General features: G+C 47.6%; 5 protein-coding genes across 5 annotated transcripts; 2 read left to right on the forward strand and 3 right to left on the reverse strand.

Annotated features, from left to right (window-relative positions):
* Positions 1 to 204: 204 nt before the first annotated feature.
* Positions 205 to 3,069, forward strand: N7478_006041 (uncharacterized protein; the record flags this gene model as incomplete). Its single annotated transcript, XM_056922255.1, has 3 exons — positions 205 to 431; positions 496 to 2,706; positions 2,763 to 3,069. 3 exons carry the CDS (start codon positions 205 to 207, stop codon positions 3,067 to 3,069), a joined length of 2,745 nt encoding a protein of 914 aa, XP_056780292.1.
* Positions 3,070 to 4,346: 1,277 nt separating this feature from the next.
* N7478_006042 (MATE family efflux transporter) lies at positions 4,347 to 5,992 on the forward strand (the record flags this gene model as incomplete). The annotated part of the gene is made up of 2 exons (XM_056922256.1): positions 4,347 to 4,995; positions 5,061 to 5,992. The coding sequence occupies 2 exons, from the start codon at positions 4,347 to 4,349 to the stop codon at positions 5,990 to 5,992; spliced, it is 1,581 nt and encodes a 526-aa protein (XP_056780293.1).
* Positions 5,993 to 6,263: 271 nt separating this feature from the next.
* On the reverse strand, positions 6,264 to 8,722 carry N7478_006043 (fungal specific transcription factor domain-containing protein; the record flags this gene model as incomplete). The annotated part of the gene is made up of 3 exons (XM_056922257.1): positions 6,264 to 7,914; positions 7,983 to 8,607; positions 8,668 to 8,722. The coding sequence occupies 3 exons, from the start codon at positions 8,720 to 8,722 to the stop codon at positions 6,264 to 6,266; spliced, it is 2,331 nt and encodes a 776-aa protein (XP_056780294.1).
* A 646-nt stretch (positions 8,723 to 9,368) lies between these two features.
* Positions 9,369 to 12,835, reverse strand: N7478_006044 (DUF3659 domain-containing protein; the record flags this gene model as incomplete). Its single annotated transcript, XM_056922258.1, has 2 exons — positions 9,369 to 9,890; positions 9,968 to 12,835. The coding sequence occupies 2 exons, from the start codon at positions 12,833 to 12,835 to the stop codon at positions 9,369 to 9,371; spliced, it is 3,390 nt and encodes a 1,129-aa protein (XP_056780295.1).
* Positions 12,836 to 15,206: 2,371 nt separating this feature from the next.
* N7478_006045 (amine oxidase) lies at positions 15,207 to 17,385 on the reverse strand (the record flags this gene model as incomplete). The annotated part of the gene is made up of 3 exons (XM_056922259.1): positions 15,207 to 16,796; positions 16,856 to 17,278; positions 17,335 to 17,385. 3 exons carry the CDS (start codon positions 17,383 to 17,385, stop codon positions 15,207 to 15,209), a joined length of 2,064 nt encoding a protein of 687 aa, XP_056780296.1.
* Between the last annotated feature and the right edge of the window lie 482 nt (positions 17,386 to 17,867).

Genomic DNA, 17,867 nt, shown 5'->3' on the forward strand with positions numbered 1-17,867 from the left:
CTCTCTTTCACTTTTCGCGCATCTCCGTTTGCTCGGATCTTGATCCTCATTTCCATTGCTCTCACCTGGTGAGATGACGATCTTACCCTCCATCCTACCCTCCATCCAGGCTTGCACAAGAGTTCAATAGCTTGGCATCTTATTTATTCCTCTGCGATCCAATTGACCCCCCTCATCCTACTTTGTTTCGGCGCACCCGCGACAATGGTTTTCCTCCGACTTGAGGTTCGAGTCTACCCAAGAGAATCCGGCCAAAATGGAGGTATCTTCAATGCTGTCCTCGGAAAGAGGCCAGAAAATGAAGATTCAAACGGACCAAAGAAGACTTATGCAGGATTTCTCTTGACCCTCAAGACTCCAGAGGACTACACAATGGGTGATCTATCTTATTTGATCAAAGAAAAATGGCAAGCCCTGCGCCCGGAAGCCGAGTAAGTGATGCAATTCCCAACGCTTCGGTGGAGGTGGTTTTTAATCAATATTTTGAACATATAGGCAACTTGTGATCAAGAAGCTACTCGATGACACAATGCCCTCGATTGACCTTGAAGTTGGAATGAGTGTTGCCGATGTGTTCGTTGATCGCGGCAAAGCTCTTGCAGATGGCCACGATCAGCGTGGCATTGTGCGCGTAGTTCAGAAGCCCAACGACTCATACGCCCCTGTGCGATTTCCCTCGGTAGTTCAGGATTTTGAGGGTGCCAGCGAAGCCTACGCTCGAAAAAAGGCCAAGAGACCCCTCGGCAAAGCATTCTCACCAATCCCTGAACATCCTCACGATACCCCAATTTCTTCGGTCGAAATCCCCCGCAAACCCCTCGATAAAATCTCTCCCACTTCCCCTCTTCCTGTCACCAATGGCGAAAGTCCAGCCGTCACTTCTCCTAGCCCACGAGAGGGATCTCGTAAGCGCAAACAAAGCAGCCCAGAAAGAGACACACCAGCCAAGGAAGCCCGGGTGGAAAAGGAAGCGCAGTCCAACGACACAACCCCTCCACTTCGAAAGTCCACACGCATTTCCAGTTTTGCCAGTCCAAATCGAAGGCTATCCTACAGCCAACCAGCCGAAAATGGGCTGGGACTAGGTATTACAGGTAGTGCGAAGGCTAATAAAATTGCACCTTCAAACTCGTCACCTCAGCTCCCACCTGTCCCTCAAAGCATTTTGTCAAAATCCTCCAAGAATACACACGCCAACCCCAATCGCCGCATTTCTTTTGCCGAAAGTGCTACACCACCCGCTAATGGTCATCCGAATAAGAAGCCGGCCTCAATCTCTGCTTCTGCTTCGCGTCAAAAAGAGAAAAATTCCATTCCACCCAGTAGCCAGAGCGTGGTCCCGACCAGCAGCCAAGCATCAAACATCCAATATCCACCGGGTGTTGACCCAGAAAAGATTCGGCGGTTGACTGAAGAGCGCCTTCAACAAGAACGGTCCAAAGACGAGGCCAGGCAATTGCGAAACGATCCCAAGGCAGATAAATCCCTGCTAGTATTGGCACAAAGGATATGCTATCTTCTGGACCGCCCGAAAAAGAGCCTCAAGTTTGAAGATAATCAGAAGCTTAAGACCCTTCTGAATGAATTCAAAGATAGGAAGGACAAGCTTGCCCAGTCAGCACAACCTGAAAATAATGGGAAGAATAAAGGAATTCAGGAAAGTGAAGATGATAGTGAATCCAGCGAGGAAGAATCCAACAGTAGCGGGGATGAGATATCTGACAGTGAGGAAAGCTCAAGTAGCGAGGAGGAAGGCTCGAACAGTGAAGGAAGCGAGGAGACGGATGATGAGGACAATGAGACCGAGACCAACAAGAACAGTAATATCTTTGATGTGGAAGCAGTCGAGTCGACACCGGCTAAAAATGATGCTGGCACCAAGCAGAAAGATTCACCTATACAGATCTCCGACAGTTCTGATTCTGATGATCAAGAAATGGGTGGTCTAGACCTTGCCCCAGCCAATGTACAAGACAAGCAAGCTTCGGAATCGGAACATGACAATGGCACTAGCAGCGAAGATGACGAGGGATCTTCACGTGTCTCTGGCAACGCTGATTCTGAGGATCAAGAAATGGTTGATGCTACTTTCGCTCCAGTCAATGGTCAAATTGAGAACCCAATTTCGGAACCCAGACAAGATGACGTTGCTGTCAGTGAGAATGAAGAGGGATCTTCGCGTGTCTCCGGCAACCCTGATTCCGAAGATCAAGAGGTGGTTGATCCTACCCCCGCTCCAGTCAATGATAAAAACGAGAAGCCAATTTCGGGATCCGAACAAGATGGTGATTATGGCAGCGAGGATGAAGATGAAGATTCAAGCGTTTCTGGAAGCTCTGATTCCAAAGATCAAGAATTGATCGATCCTCCTCCCGCTTCAGCCAACGGACAAACCGAGAAGCCAATTTCGCAATCTGAACAAAAAGAGGCTGCCGGCTCCAATAGCCAAGAAGATTCTGAACCTACTTCCGACATTCCTGGTCCTCATGACCATGACAGCAGCGTAGACCGCGCAATCCTGAACAATGTCAAGAATCCGGTTCTGAAATCTGGAGACGATTCAATCCCGGTGGAAGGTGAACAGGAAACTGAGCCTGAGAAGAAGTCTCAGGCCCGTGCAAACCAGTCAGAAGATGAAGATCAGTCTTCAGAAGAGGAGTCTGAGTCTGATTCTGATTCTGATTCTGACTTGGATCCTAACTTGACGTACGTGACATCTTCTTTACTCTGGAACCCAATCAGAACCACTAACGCGATTAAAGCTTTCATCCGCTCCCTGGCGAATCCCCTGCAAAGTCAACGAAGTCAACCCCGATAAAGCAGGAGCCTCCTGCTCCAACCCGGGCAACTTTGAAAACACTCTTGCAGGATCGGATAGCTAAACAAGCAGCACGCCAAGCCGAGCAACAAAAGTCTTTTGCCAAACCGGCTCCTACTACCTCTGCACCGAAGAGGCATAACGACATCTTCGAATCTTACGACAGCTCGGAAAGCGATACCAGCGATGGAGACGTCCTACCGAACGGAAATACAGGGCGCCTCTTCCAAAAGAGACCTTCAAATCATTGATATGATTGAACAAATTCAGAGATTCGACCTCGGAATCTCGGTGTGCATTTTGACTCGAAGCGATGTATTTTGATATCCTATTTGTTTGATTATGTGAACAGACGCGGTACCTCGTGCTATGTATGAATATTGAAGGCGCCAAATGTACACTTAGTAGCTAATGTTTTTGTTCGGTGCCTGAAAATTTCAAGAAATGTTCAAATGTTGCCAGACTTAAAATGTTATGACGCATATACGCCTAGGTGTCTAATAACATGTGTATTCTGCGTTCCAGAGCACGGAAGCTGATTTGAGAGCACCTTGGTCTATTTAGCTTGGCTTGAATCTGAGATGTACAATCCATACAAGATGCTTTCTTAGGAACGAAATCATGCGACTAGATCGCGCAAATTCGTCATGATCGTCCCCGGGTCCGGGATCAGCCGTAAGGGGGTATCCCATCATGTACTAACCTTGATTGCGGGCAGGGTACTTTTTTGTGGACAGCTGGCATGACCCACACATTATGTAAAAGAAACCATTCACATCATAGGGCAAGCGAGAGAAATGCAATGGCAACTCGCAGCTGGCAACTCTTTCGAAGCAACGATTGGTACCACCTCTCCCGTGGGATCTCAGCTACAGATGCAGTGGAACAAGAAAGTCCTCGATGATAGGTAGATCACCGGAAAACCTGAAAGAGTGGAGCGATTTGTAATGTCGATCAAGAATATGATCCACCCTTATGCATGAACAAGAACCTGTTGTCCGGACAAGCTGTCAACCTGTCGCTTCTGGGGTGCCAAAAGTTCCCCTATATCTATGGTTCAGTTCTTTAATTTGTGACCCGGCATTTGAGCATGCAATTGGAACATGGCAAAAGCTTTCCAGATTGTTTGGAGTTGTCTGGCACCCTCTTAAAGCATCTTATTAGCATAATTGACGAATTGTTCATGCAGAATAGTGGAGCTGAAATCCTGGGCCAACACCATAAGCAGCCTATAGAACAGCCCCTTCTGCATGAGACTAAGAATTGTCGATCGCCACCTGCAAATTCTGTAATATGAAGAGGCTGGAAGCAATAATTTCGTCATTTTTCAATTTCACTTCTGCAGTCTTGAGTAAATCGCATCAATTTCCCTCACTTTGGGGGGAAGAAACAGCTCCGCTACATGAATCCTAATGGTGCGAACAGAAACTCCCCAATTATCCCCATCAGTTTTGTATCCCATATTGGAAAATTCTCATCTCTGCTGTCTTCCTTCGTCTTCTTTTTGATTTTCGATCACGCTCTCAACATGTCGCGTCCAAATGGGAATGACATTGAGCGCAACAATGCAGATGCCTCTTCAAGTTCCCCCTGGTACGAACGGGGCGATCCCCCGCCAGACGAATATACTTCCCTTATGCCGAGACCAGCCTCGGAGGACGATCATTGGGCAAGGATAGAGGATCAGATTAAGTCTTTCGATAAATCGAGGACAAAATCTTTACTCATCGAGTCCTGGGAGCTGTTGAAGGACACAGTACCTGTGATTTTCGGATATACATTGCAAATGAGTTTGCAAACGTCGACCGCGATAATTATTGGTCAATCGTCTCCCATAAATTTGGCTGTTGCTGCCTTTTCTCAGATGTTTGCTTTGGTTACTGGGTGGATGATTGCTCTTGGTGGAACTACGGCCCTTGATACGATCGCTTCATCTACGTTTACGGGAAGTGGGAACAAGCATGATCTGGGAATTTTACTTCAACGGGCGCTTTTTGTGCTGTCGGGCTTCTTTATCCCTGTTGCTGTTCTCTGGACCTTTTCAGAGCCTATATTTTTAGCTCTAGGCCAAGGCGCTGAGCTATCGCGCCTTAGCGCGCAGTATCTTACTGTTTTAATTCCTGGTGGATTGGGATACATCTTTTTCGAGGTTACGAAGAAATATCTTCAAGCTCAAGGTAGGAGGCCGTTTCGTCTTGTCTAGCCTATCAGGAAATACAATACTAATAGCATGATATCACAGGAATCATGCGCGCCGGAACCTACGTTATGATGATCGTCTTACCATGCCACTGTCTGATGACCTACACATTCTGCTATACACTTGAATATGGACTTCTGGGCGCTCCCCTCGCCTCCAACATCTCATACTGGTTCGCTTTTGTGCTGTTGGTTTTATACGCCAAATTCATTGACGGCTCCGATTGCTGGGGAGGATGGTCACGAGCAGCCTTCGAAAATATATGGACATTTGCACAGCTTTCTCTCCTTGGAATTCTACACATCGGAACAGAGTGGTGGGCATTCGAAATTGTGGCACTCGCCGCAGGTCGCCTGGGAACAACTTCTCTAGCAGCACAGAGTGTCATAATGACTGCCGATTCAGTTCTCAACACCATACCCTTTGGTCTGGGAATAGCAACATCATCCCGTATCGGCAATCTACTCGGTGCGCGCAGTGCAAAAGGAGCTGCGCGCACCGCCCACATCTCCGTCCTCCTGGCTATTTTCCTGGGAACCTTAGTCCTTGCAGTGTTGCTGGGTAGCAGGGACCATTTTGCGAAAATCTTCAACCGCGACCAGCAAGTAGTGAGCCTTGTATCTGAGATTATGCCCTTTGTTGCTCTTTTCCAGATCGCAGACGGCATGAATGGAAGCTGTGGTGGTAGCTTGCGTGGTATGGGCCGGCAGCATGTAGGTGCCGTTGTAAATGTCTTTAGCTATTACATCTTTGCGCTACCGCTAGGTATTTACCTTGCTTTCCATGGTTGGGGGCTGAAAGGGCTTTGGATTGGCCAATGTGTGGCATTGTATTGCGTTGGACTTGTGCAGTGGTTTTTGGTTGCTCGGAGTAATTGGGAGAATGAGATTAGCAATGCATTTAAGCGGATGGATGCGCAGGATGTCCTTGAGAGTGACTATCCTTCATACTACCAAGCTGGGGAGGAAGAATAGATGGGTAGCTAGGGAAGCACTGCATGCTTTTGAGGTCAAAAGCGTCCCCGTGTTTTTACTATAGTAGGTATTATTATTATTATCATAGCTTTTGTACAGGTAGTAGGATTTCTGACTGAATATGTCTCGGTGCATCTTTGCCACCTTTTTAATTATTATCATCTCATTCTTTGGGTTGCGTACAGGATCTGTTTTACAAGTGAATAACTTATGTACACCATGAGAAGTACGTACATATGCAGCTGTATCATTAACAATATTCCATCAAGGTTCAAGAGGGTAGATTCCAAATGAAATCTAAAGCACCACCTTCACACATTGGGAATTGGCCACTATTGCTTATGCCGAAAGGTGCCATTGATGGATCAAAAGGCAACGAGAGCCAATCGTCTCCAATATCGTTAAATGATGGCATCAGACCCATATCCGGGGGCAGGTCTTGAGTAATTGGAGTGCCCGTTTCATTGGTGCGATCACCCATATCAGGCCATGCAGGAGGTCCCATTGATGAGCGACGTGTAGCGCCTCGGCTATTCTTAATAGCTTTAGAGGATGCTAGCAGATTACGTCGCAGGCGAGAGACATGCACATCCAAAAGAGTTGCGTAGCGAGTACTCAGGTGAACATCATCCAGCGCGTTCGATTTTAATGCGTTGATGCTTTTCTCTAAAACTTCAAGTGATTCTCGTAAGGTCGCTTCTCGGGTACCTAGACTGAGGGCCTTCATTAAGAATATGGAAGCGCTAGTGATGCGCAGAACGATTCGAACTGGAGAATACCGAAGTGCACCCGTTTCTGCAAGTTGAGTGACCTTTCGCAAGATCTGACAACAACCATCAATAACTTCTTGAATATATTCATAATCGGTCGAGTCGATTGTCGTTGGACGCATATCTTCAAAATTGGGGTCGGAATCTGCTATAGCACGTTCTACAACGGCTTGCATCCCGACCGAATGAGTGTACACGCGGACGAAGTGATACTCGATGAATAGATCATTGTAGAAGGATTTATCGAGAACATGGGGTTGCAGGTATTTGTCTTTCCATTGATTAAGCAGGGGCCGAAAATGGTCGAGTAGTCCAACATAACGGCCGCTGTGTAGCTGCTGGCGCGCAAATTTAGCAGATGGAAAGAACATGTCGGTTACTGATTGCGCTAGTTTTGTTAGCTCAATCCACGAATCCATGAATATCAGCCAGGTACTACCTGGCTGACTTAATCCCCGAGGCTTTCGTCCACCTAGGACTGCATGATTTAAAGACTGAGGAATCGGTGACATGCAGCCAATGCGCCATGCAAGTTGGTTTATATACACATAGAGCAGCCGTTGGACCCGCTGCCGCCTCAGTGCAATCTGTTCTCTCCACTGTGCATCATCATCTGTGCAGTCACTCTCCTCCGTTTCGAAAATGCCCAGCTCATGAGAAAGAGAGAGTGCGCACCCTAGTAGCATCCACGACATTTGGTCGGACCTTCTTGAAGGTTCAATCATATCGTCTAGCCACCTATTGGCAGATGAACCGTGAGGGTCAGTATTGTCGGTTTGTTTGGGCTCCGAGGAGATCAAGTCATCGTCCCAACCGTCTGTTTCAGGGGGGAAATGCAGCGAGCGAGGGTGCCACTCGGCCATCAAGAGTAATGCCTCAACTGTACCGAGACTTCGAACCTTGGACTTTGTCGACTTTTCCTGGCCAAATATTAATCGCATGGTTAATTGCTGGCAATGTTGCCATAGACGGTGGTGGATAAAGAAATTTCTCGACTCGCCACCGGCGCCTGGCAAAATGTGATACCGAGAAGAGATCATGAGAATAGTAGAGCATAATACCGGCTCTCGGGTGATGAGGAGGAAATGGTTTTGGTGATTGGAGTAGAAGTCGGTTAGGATAGGAGATAGACAGGACATGTTTTTGAAGAAGCTATATCCACCTAGGTCAGCACAGAAAATAAGTAACTGGGGAGGATCCGAGGCATCTTTCAAACATACAGATCAATGAGTGTGACGGCTTCTCGAGCAGTGAACCAACCCATCTTGACAAATCGACAAGCTTCCCAAACTCCCAGCGTTCTCTGCTTTGCCTCCACTAACATTTCAGGTCGTTTAGTTCTTGGAATAGGTTCAAAAGGCATGGGGCTTGCATAATTCCGAGCGCCACGCTCGTTATGACTGAAACTGCCATTATTCAATCCCGGGCCCACGGAGGGACTAGATTCGTGCTGCATATCTTCTTCTTGATTTTGAGCCGTGGCTGCTTCGAATAGAATATTAAGGGCATCGTTTCCACTGGCAACCACTGTCCGCATCATGGAGTTGACCAAGCTTGAATTTGAATGATGTCGATGCTCCTGCTGATCTTGAGGTGATATATGATTGCGGTGATTATATGGCTCCGCGCTGGCTCTTGGGCCGATATGAGTGCCATGATCATGTTGTAGGGAAGGGGAATGTCCGCTGAGAGGCCATCCAGACTGAAAGGGACTGGAACCGGGAAATTGTGAAGGTGACTGGTCGGGCTGGACAACCCTTTTTTTCGATGCTTCAGGCGTCGCATGCGATACAATCGACTCTGACCCCGGGGATATTTGTTCATCGCCTTCTTCGATTGAACGACCTGCATATGACCAGTTAGCGCCCGTAAGTACAAGGGTTGAAGGATTTGACACCAACTTACCACGTTTTCGGGACCTTTCCCAGGCGCGTTTCTCCGGGAAGACACATTCCCTCATTTCTCTGCGACATCGCGCGCAAGGTGGGCCGATCGGTAGGCCATCTGAACCTGCACCCAAATCGCACTTAGCCTTCCGTTGCCGACAGGGAATGCATGCCTTGTATGTCCGTTGATAAGACCGATCCGGGCGGGGTGGCCTTGCATCCATAACCAACCGTGACGGTCCGAATATGGCCGGTGAATCAGGAGATCGTGATTAGCAATACGGAATGCCGTGAGAGCTGCCTGAAAGTGGATGTTTTGAGGGGGAAATCGCGGAGATAGAGGCGGGCCACCATTAACCGACGCTTTCCGCACAAGACGATACGTGATAAGTCGATAAGGCGATAAGAATCTAATCTTTGCTTATCTACGCTTATCGACATTGCTTTGAACCACGAAGTATGCAAGACTTGCTCGTCTACATAATTGATGGAAGAACTTTGAATTTTGATATGAACCATCATAAACAAACCATAATAAATAGTAGAAGAATTATAAATACAGGTATCAAATCAATACATCTGAACAGCAACAAGTCAAACGCAATAGAAACAAACACAAACGACGTCAGACATTTGAACTGTCAAAACATAACCAACCCAGAATAATTAGACATATAAACCGAGGTATAAGCATCCAAAGAAACTTGAGAGAATTTCCAATTACTTTCCTCCCAGACCCAAAGCGTCTGTCAGCCCACCGAGACCCAATCCACTGACCAACTTATCTAAGCCCAGTCCACCAAGGATGCCATTCAAAAGGCCACCCAAACCAAGACCATCCAATAGGCGACCGACCAAGGTCAACACACCGTTCAACAAAAGTCCAACTGCAGCGATGATCTGGAACAGTGGCTCAGACAGAAGACCCCAAAGGGGGCTGAGCTTCTTCTTGGCGTGAGGCATATCAGCAATGAGCCTCTTACCATTATCGATGGTCTTAACCACGGTCTCGGTCAGAGTCTTTAGTAAATCGGCAAGCTGGCTTTCTTCTTGAGTAGCATCACGAGAAGAGGCGCGAGCCTTGGCAGTTGCTGCAATGCGGCCGTCGGGGTCGAGGGCACGAATAGCACCATTGCATTCCTGGAGAATTTGACCACCTTGTTCGAGCAAAGGCTTAACATCCTTCACCAATTTCTCCTCGTCAAGCTCGTCCTTTGGAGTGCGATCGGCCTTCTCAATTTTCTGAGAAAGGAATAAAAAGTTAGTATAGGTCGAATATAATAAATGTTGGGGATGTGATGTGCGATATGCTAACGTACCTGGATGATCATGTCACAGACGGGCTTGACCTTGTCCAAGGTCTGGTTGAGGATGGAGATCATTTTCTCGGCCAGCTGGCGGTCGTGCTCAGCTTTAGCTTGAGCGTCCTGCTCTTCGGGAGATGGGCCTTCTTCTTCCACCTCTTCCTCGACTTCCTCGGGAATATGCTCCAGCAAAGTACATTCGCCAATCTTGTTGCCTTCGTTGTCAACAACGTATCCATTATCGTCGATTGACTTTCCAACCAAGGTCGCCAAGTTTCCAGAAGTCAGTTTGCCAATAAGGTTGCCATCGGCATCACGCACTTCTCCTTCCTTGTTGACCTTGCGACCAGACATCGGGTTGACATCCCGAGCCTTCTCCTCCGGCTCCCATCGCTCAGCCTTGCCAATGGTGTTGCCATTCTTATCGAGAACATCACCATCTTCGTCCACCTTGCGACCGAGGAGGCGCTTAGCATCGCCCTCGACCAGACGTCCGATTATACGACCGGCATCAATGACAACACCATCCTTTCCAACCTCAGCATTTTCAAATCCGAAGAAAGGGCCCTCGGCCTTTTGTTGCTCCGATCCAGGAATGAGCTCGGCGCGTCCAATAACCTGGCCATTATCACCCCATACTTGACCTTTGCCATCGACCTTGCGGCCAGCGAGACGCTTGTCGCCTTCGACAATGCGTCCAACAATAGCGCCAGTGGCCGGGTCAACGACATTGCCAGACTTGTTGACGACCTTTCCTTCAAGGATTGACAGATCTTCCTCAGCGGGCGCTTCCTCCTCTTGGGGCTCATAAGGCTCGGCGCGACCCTTCACATTGCCATACTTGTCGGTAATCTCACCGTCCTCATCAACAGCACGGCCACGGAGTCTCTTAGCATCACCTTCGATAAGCTTGCCAACGATAGCTCCATCTTCATCCTCGACGAAGCCGTCTTTGGTGACAACGAGGCTTTCTAGGCCGGCAAATGGGCCCTCGGGCTTATTCTCGAGCTCCTCCTCGGGGATCAGTTCCACGCGACCAACAACCTTCTTGCCATCGTAGATCTCGCCGTCTTCGATTTTCTTGCCGGCGAGTTCTTTGGGATTTCCTTCGACAACACGGGCGATGGGGAAACCTTCTGATCCAATGACCCATCCGGCCTTGTTGCATGTGAGGCCATTGAGAGCAGAAAGGTCGGTAACAGACTCTTCCTCGGGCTCAGGCTCAGGCTCATCTAGTCGCTCGGCACGTCCGATAACAGATCCATGTCGATCAAGAATTTCACCGTCCTCATCCACACCACGGCCAAGAAGCTTCTTCGCATCACCTTCAATCAGCTTTCCGACGCGGGTTTGATTCTCGTCCTCGATGTAGCCTTCTTGGCCAACAACGAGACCTTCAAGGCCAGCGAAAGGTCCCTCTTCATCTTTGTCATCTTCGACAGGGAGGGCCTTCACCTTTCCAATGACATTGCCGCGGTTATCCCAGAATTGGCCCTGGTCGTCAAGAGTAGCGCCAAGTCGTGACAGTTTCTTGGGGTCGCCTTCAACGACCTCGCCGACAGGCTTTCCGGTATCCTCGTCAATGACATATCCGCGCTTGTTGCACTTGAGTCCTTCTAGTGTGTCAAGCTCTGGAATACGCTCAGACGCCTCTTCAACTGCGTCTTCCGCGGCTTCCTCAACATTTTCGGCGATGTCCTCCACGTTGTCCTCGATACCATCACCAGTCTCATCGGTGGTATTTTTGATATCATCAGTTGCCTCTCCGACTGCGTCATTGACGTTGTCGACGGCTTCATTAGCAGTATCCTCAACGTCATTAACATTGACATTAGAGTCTTCGTCTTCGACCGTTGACTTGGCTTGGTCGACCTCCTCAGGCACAGCATCTTCGGCTTGATCGGCAACACCATCAACCAGACCGTCTTGTGCATCTTCGAATTCGTCGTCGACTTCTTCCTTTGCGCCATTAACCTGGTCGGTGGCATCATCGACGGAATCTTCAATGTTCGCTTTTTGCTCTTCAATGGGGAGGAGCTCGGCACGACCGATAGCATCGCCTTCATCGTCAACAATCTCGCCTTCATCATTGAGGGTGTAGCCGATGAGATCTTCGGGGTCGCCTTCGACAATTTTGCCCACAATCTGACCGGCTGAGTTCTTAATCACGCCGCCATCAGACACAGGCAAACCTTCAAGCTGAGCAAGATCGGTGACAAGATCTTGAACCTCGCCAAGCTTGGATTCGGCATCGTCGGGGATATTCTGAGCTTGTTCAGCAACATCGTTGAGAACATCGACCCGGCCAATCAGGTCACCCTCCTCATCGATAATTTCACCATCTTCGCCGACTGTCTGGCCAACGAGGTCTTCAGGATCACCTTCCACGACTTCACCCAGAGGGTCGCCCTTCTTGCCAAAGATCTTTCCACCATCTCCGACTTGAAGACCCTTGAGAATAGACAGATCAAGCGGAATGTCCTGAGAAACAGACTTTGCGCCGTTCTGAACAGTGTCCTTCACTTTTCCAGCGAAGCCTTTAGCATGACCGGCAAATCCACTCGATGGAGCGGCAGATCCAGATGCTTGAGAGACAGCATCGTCGGGAGGAGATTTGGGACGGCGCTGCTCAGAAGAAATAGCCTTATTCTTGGATTTTGGCGAGGGGGTTTCAGGGATAGATTGATCGTCGAAGTCGTCTTGGATGGGCTTTGGGTCTTTTGTTGCGAGCTTGCGAGTGCCTGACTTCTTCACGGACTTGGGACTTTCAGTGACGCTGGGCTTGGAGGCGGTACTGGAGCCGGAACCCTTGCGTAATTTTGCGGGGGTTCCAGCCTTGGAACCAAGCTTGGGAGGTGCTTTACTCACTGCAGGGGAAGACATGGTGGGCTGCAGTTGAACTTCAGGTGGTTGGCGTTAAAAATTGGGGGTTTTTGAACAAAAGAATATTCGAATAAAAAAGGTAGAAAGTAGACGAGTAGCTCAAGCGGTATAGGGCTGAATAAAGTGACGTCGTAAACTTCGTATCTTCGGAGTTGAATAGAAAATTGTAAATATACAGTAGCCTCAGGACCGATATGTAGAGTTCGGAACTAATGCAAAAGATATAAAAGATGAAAGAGGAACAGAAAATTCCAAAGAGATGCTTTTAAAGTAACTTCAGGTGTTTAAATGAAATATCTGAGATTCTGATATCATTGATCGTGAACCAGGCAAGCTATATACCTTGCAACAATATCTAGGCACAGGATGAAAATATGATACTACGTCATTGGTGTTGATATCATACTTCAGCCTACCCCAACTACCCAATACCTGTTGTGCGAAGATAGATCGATTCAAACCTTCTCCAGGGTGCACGGGGCAAATATGCAATATAGAGGGGTGGGTGCCGGTTCCAAAGAATAGCCGTTGGTGTGGATTTTTTGTATTGCTGTTTGCCTCACAATTGTGGACCTGTCAGCTCATTTTGGCTGGAAACGTGTATCCAAAGGGTCGATCCCTGTGTCCAGCCAGAAGATTGACGAATCAGCTTGTGGATCTAGCGTGACTGTTGAGTGTACATAGCAGGATGTGGGGTACGGTCTTACATGACGCGGAGGGGCTAGTTTGCTTGAACAGTGGCACCGACTGCCTCTTTACAGTTACAGTTTCTTTTTTTCATATTAGTTTCACATTTGACGTTCGTCTCCGCGTTATACTAATTCTATGCCGAAGTGGATTACACATCGACCATCAACTTTATCCGGTTAGAAATAAGTCTAGACATGTGCGATCGATTTCCCTTTTCATAGTAATACATTATTTAATTTTTTTGCGAGGAATCTATTTGACTTTTCAAAATGCATTCCATGATTTGTATTGATAGGTATGATGCATTGGCTTCCTGGATACGATGACAGGGGAAAATTCTCCATATTAAGCGATGACTGGTCATGGGGCAGCGACGAGCCATGGAAACAACCTTGGAAGTTGGCCACCATATTTAAATAAAACATAAGTGAACGAATCAGAATCCAGAATTGGCGCGCTCATTATATTGCTCCTGCAGTGTAATTTGCCTCCCACGGCACTGTCAGGCTGTCAATATTTTCGTGTGCCTGGGTTGTGGCTGATGAATCCAAACTTCAAAGTTGGTTGGTTGACTCGTCAGCCTCGACGTCGTGCAGTATGCAGACTTGATAAAGCCAGAGACAATCGTGGATCATCATTACATCAGAGTTCGAATTGCGAGATACGATAATCCTTGGACAGTGCAACGGTACACCGGATATAGTCTTTTGGTCTACTCATCGATGTTTGACAAGGGCATCTAGAGAATTTAACTTTTAAAGAAGCATCGTCTGGCTATGATGATCATGATTCGAGGCAAATGCATTTATATTTGTCTATTCAGTAAAAAAGGGCAAATTGTTGTGAAAGATTTCCAAAGATTATACAGATAGGGCTGGGGGACTGGGGCTACCATGTGGCTGATGTCTTGATAGAAGAAACTTGGCAGAGCAAACACATGTACCAGATCGCTCTCATAAGGTCCCCCGTTGAACGCCACATGAGTGGAGAAAAAAACGAAGCACAGAGCGCACCAAAGCGACCGGGTCTCGGCCGGATGAGATCATGATCGATCGGGCGCTTCATCATTTTAATCTATTTGAGTGGAGCCTTCAGCCACGCAAGTCATCTTCCGCAACAACTGATATCATCGATAAGAAATTCAAGGCATATGCTCTTGGCCGGTCGCATCATCCTTTCGCCGGTCCTTGTTGTTGATTTCTATCAAATTGCCGGGTTATGAGCAAGGAAATCGCCTTTGCTTTTATAGTAGAACGTGGCACGGCCGACCCGAGACCGTTTAGAGAGGGGCCACCGAGAAAATCCCCGACTGTCCCCGCCGAATCTAAGTTTGGCCCTAGTGTCAACGGTGTACCCAAAGCAAGTTTTCTGGGTCACGACACATGGGGCCCTCCACCCTTGCAATGAACCAGAACCTGATTTGCTTAGTCAAACTGTCAACCAGGCGGATGTATACACTAAGTCCTTGTCAAGCTTGTAAGGTGTGGTACTGAAAGTTCTAGGCTCTTGAACCTTGAAATTAAAAAAAATGAACATATTCATGTAACTATGAATATCACAAAATGGTCTAAAATCCTGACAGGGAGGATTTGGTGTCTTATCAGGTTTCTATATCAGCATTGTTATATCTACCATGATGCACGCGACAACCATGGAACGTGTTTGGACGATCTATTAACATTCACAGTTTACAACAATCCGATTTCAAGCTGACATCGTTTCCTCCATCGACTAACACACTCCTGTTTCTCTCCTGGGTGGAAGCCGCAACGTCGAGACCTGGATTGCCGGTGAAGAAATTAACGGGCTTAAGACCAACAACCATCTTTTCCGACGGCATGACAGGCCAATCTTCGATTCTAGGGTTATGGGTCGAGCCAAAAGTGTGCCAAATAACAATATCCTTATTTCGAACCAAGGATTCCCCCGTCCCAGCACGTCTTTGAATAGCAGTAGCAATTCCATCACCGCCGGTTGACTGCATGGTATGGTTACCAGATGGAAAGTTCTCTTCATCATTGTAACGGGTAACCCAAACTGCGTGTTTTCCAAACTCGGAGCGCTTGGCATGGTATGAGTCCGGGTGTGCCAGCAGCATTTGGCTGTACGCGGGCAGCAACTTGAAGCCAACGGGGGTTCCAGTCACTGGATTGATGACGCTTTCGTTGATAATTTTGAATGTGCGGTTAGTTGTGAAGTCCAGATCTAATCCTCCCTCATTCTCAACAACGGAAGAGCGCGTCACGTATCCGACACCAAAAGGGTTTTCGTAAGAGTTTATCTGAGCATACGATTTGCCAGTTTGATCAAAGTCAGGTGCATCAACAGGTATGGCGTGCGATTCTTCGATTTGCAAGGAATTTTCGTAGCCATCGATTGCAGGGTCCATGCGAAGAGAGAACAAGTGCTGGTGGTAAGGAGCCAGAACACCTGGAGCGACGATGGTACCATAGGGTACATTGTCACCAATATTAATTGGGCAAGTCGAAAGGATGCCAGTAGCACGAACTTCATAATGAATTGATGCATCTTGGCCGAAATGAAAAGCGAAAATATACTCGTAGTTACTGACAGTAATGATGGTCTGCAAAACGAGGATCCGCGAGCGCGTCACAACAGCATTTTTGGTCCGGAAATTCGTGTGCTTCCACAATATCCCGTCATCTTGTTCATGACAGCATATCACGTTAGGGAGCTTTAGTGGGACTCCTGAAGTAGTAGTGTGCCAGCCATAAAAATACTTAATATGGCCCAAACAGTCGCAACCCAGACGTAAATTATTTGCATTGATACCAGCTCCATCATTACCCAGATCAAATGCTGCTTTGCGAGGGTATGGGGTACGAGGGTCCCCATATGGTACAAACATTTCTGCAAGGGAAATCCGGTAAAAGAGACTGCGGTCTTCGTAGCGAATATCATGGAGAGTGATGCCTTCCCGATAGTTAAACCCGATATGCATGGACCATTTCTCCCATTGTAAATGATTTCCCTTTGTCTTGAACGAAGGACCTTCAGGCTGCAAGACTTGATACGGCTTAGTGGTTGTCCGAAGCGAAGGCCTCAATCCAGGGCTGTATTCAACCTCTGCTCCGTGAATCTTGCGGCGGTCAAATGGCTTTGGCTCTTTATGAATGCGCTCTTCGGGACTGGAAGGCAATTGGTAGATTTTGGTGACTTTCAATTCCTCTGACACTTCTGCGCATACATCCAGTGGGTAGGCGTAGTAGTTGGCGTCAATGTCATCTACTAAGCGCATATAAAACCAGCACTAGAGAGCGACCCGATCAGTTTCTTGAAGCAAGACACAGGGGCATGTATATGTATTACCATGCTGGTCCTCTGTGACATGTCTTTCGTACCATCTGTCGCGTACGCCCATGCCTCGACAATAACCCTAGCGCTGTCCGGTAGTTGAAGGTGACCGATTTGCTCTTGAACCCCTTTGTCTGCAAGACACGCGTTCTCAACGGCTTGCATATAATCAGAGTCAATATAAGGATGCTTTCCGACAAGATGCTCGTTCTTGAGGATAACGGAGTGGTCGAGATTGACCCAGAGCTCAACGAACTTATTCTCTTCGTCCACGAGAATAGATACTTGAACACGAGCAATTCTTTCAGGTCTCTTATAGGTATTGTTTGTTTTGTTTTTCAAAAATGGAACCATCTCCACCTTAGCAGGCTCCTTCAAAGTAACCACTCGGAAGCTGGGAGTTACTCCTGGGAATCCATTTCGTACAATATCTGCAGCCTGAAGGATTTAACATGAGTGTGGGGTCATAACAGCCTTTTTGTGTTCTGGCATACCTTTGCAATCTCTCTTGGAGTTAAAGGGTCAAAGGGGTGACTGGGCGACATGGCTATTGCAGACGACTGGGGTCCCGAAGGCCGGAATTAAATGATTTTATCCTTGAGATCTCTTAACCGATGTTAAAGACAGCGCTTTAATAGTCAATTAGGGCCCCGATAAGGATTATTTGGGAAATTCCAATATGTTCCCAAAGGTTAGTTTTACGCGAAAGCGTTCCTGTGGTGTTTCGATGCTGTCCATACAGATATAGTTTCCAGGCCCACTTCCGTGAAGGTAAGGATTAACCGGGTGGTACTAAATGTACTTGGGTGTACCCAGTTATACATAGGCCTAACCAGAACCCCCGCGCGGAACCTCTACAAGTATACGGAGAACCCCACCTATTACTTATTATGCATCCATGCCGGATATTCGCTAAATCACAAGAATGGCCGGTTCAACGTTATACTGCCTTAGGCCTTTGCTTTACAGGTTGTCAATAAATGTAAATCGAGCAATAATAGCCAGATCTTTACGGGATGGCTGCCAG

This window comes from Penicillium angulare (assembly GCF_028827245.1).
Source record: "Penicillium angulare strain IBT 27051 chromosome Unknown utg000004l_segment0_segment0, whole genome shotgun sequence".
Classification (NCBI taxonomy): Eukaryota; Fungi; Ascomycota; class Eurotiomycetes; order Eurotiales; family Aspergillaceae; genus Penicillium; species Penicillium angulare.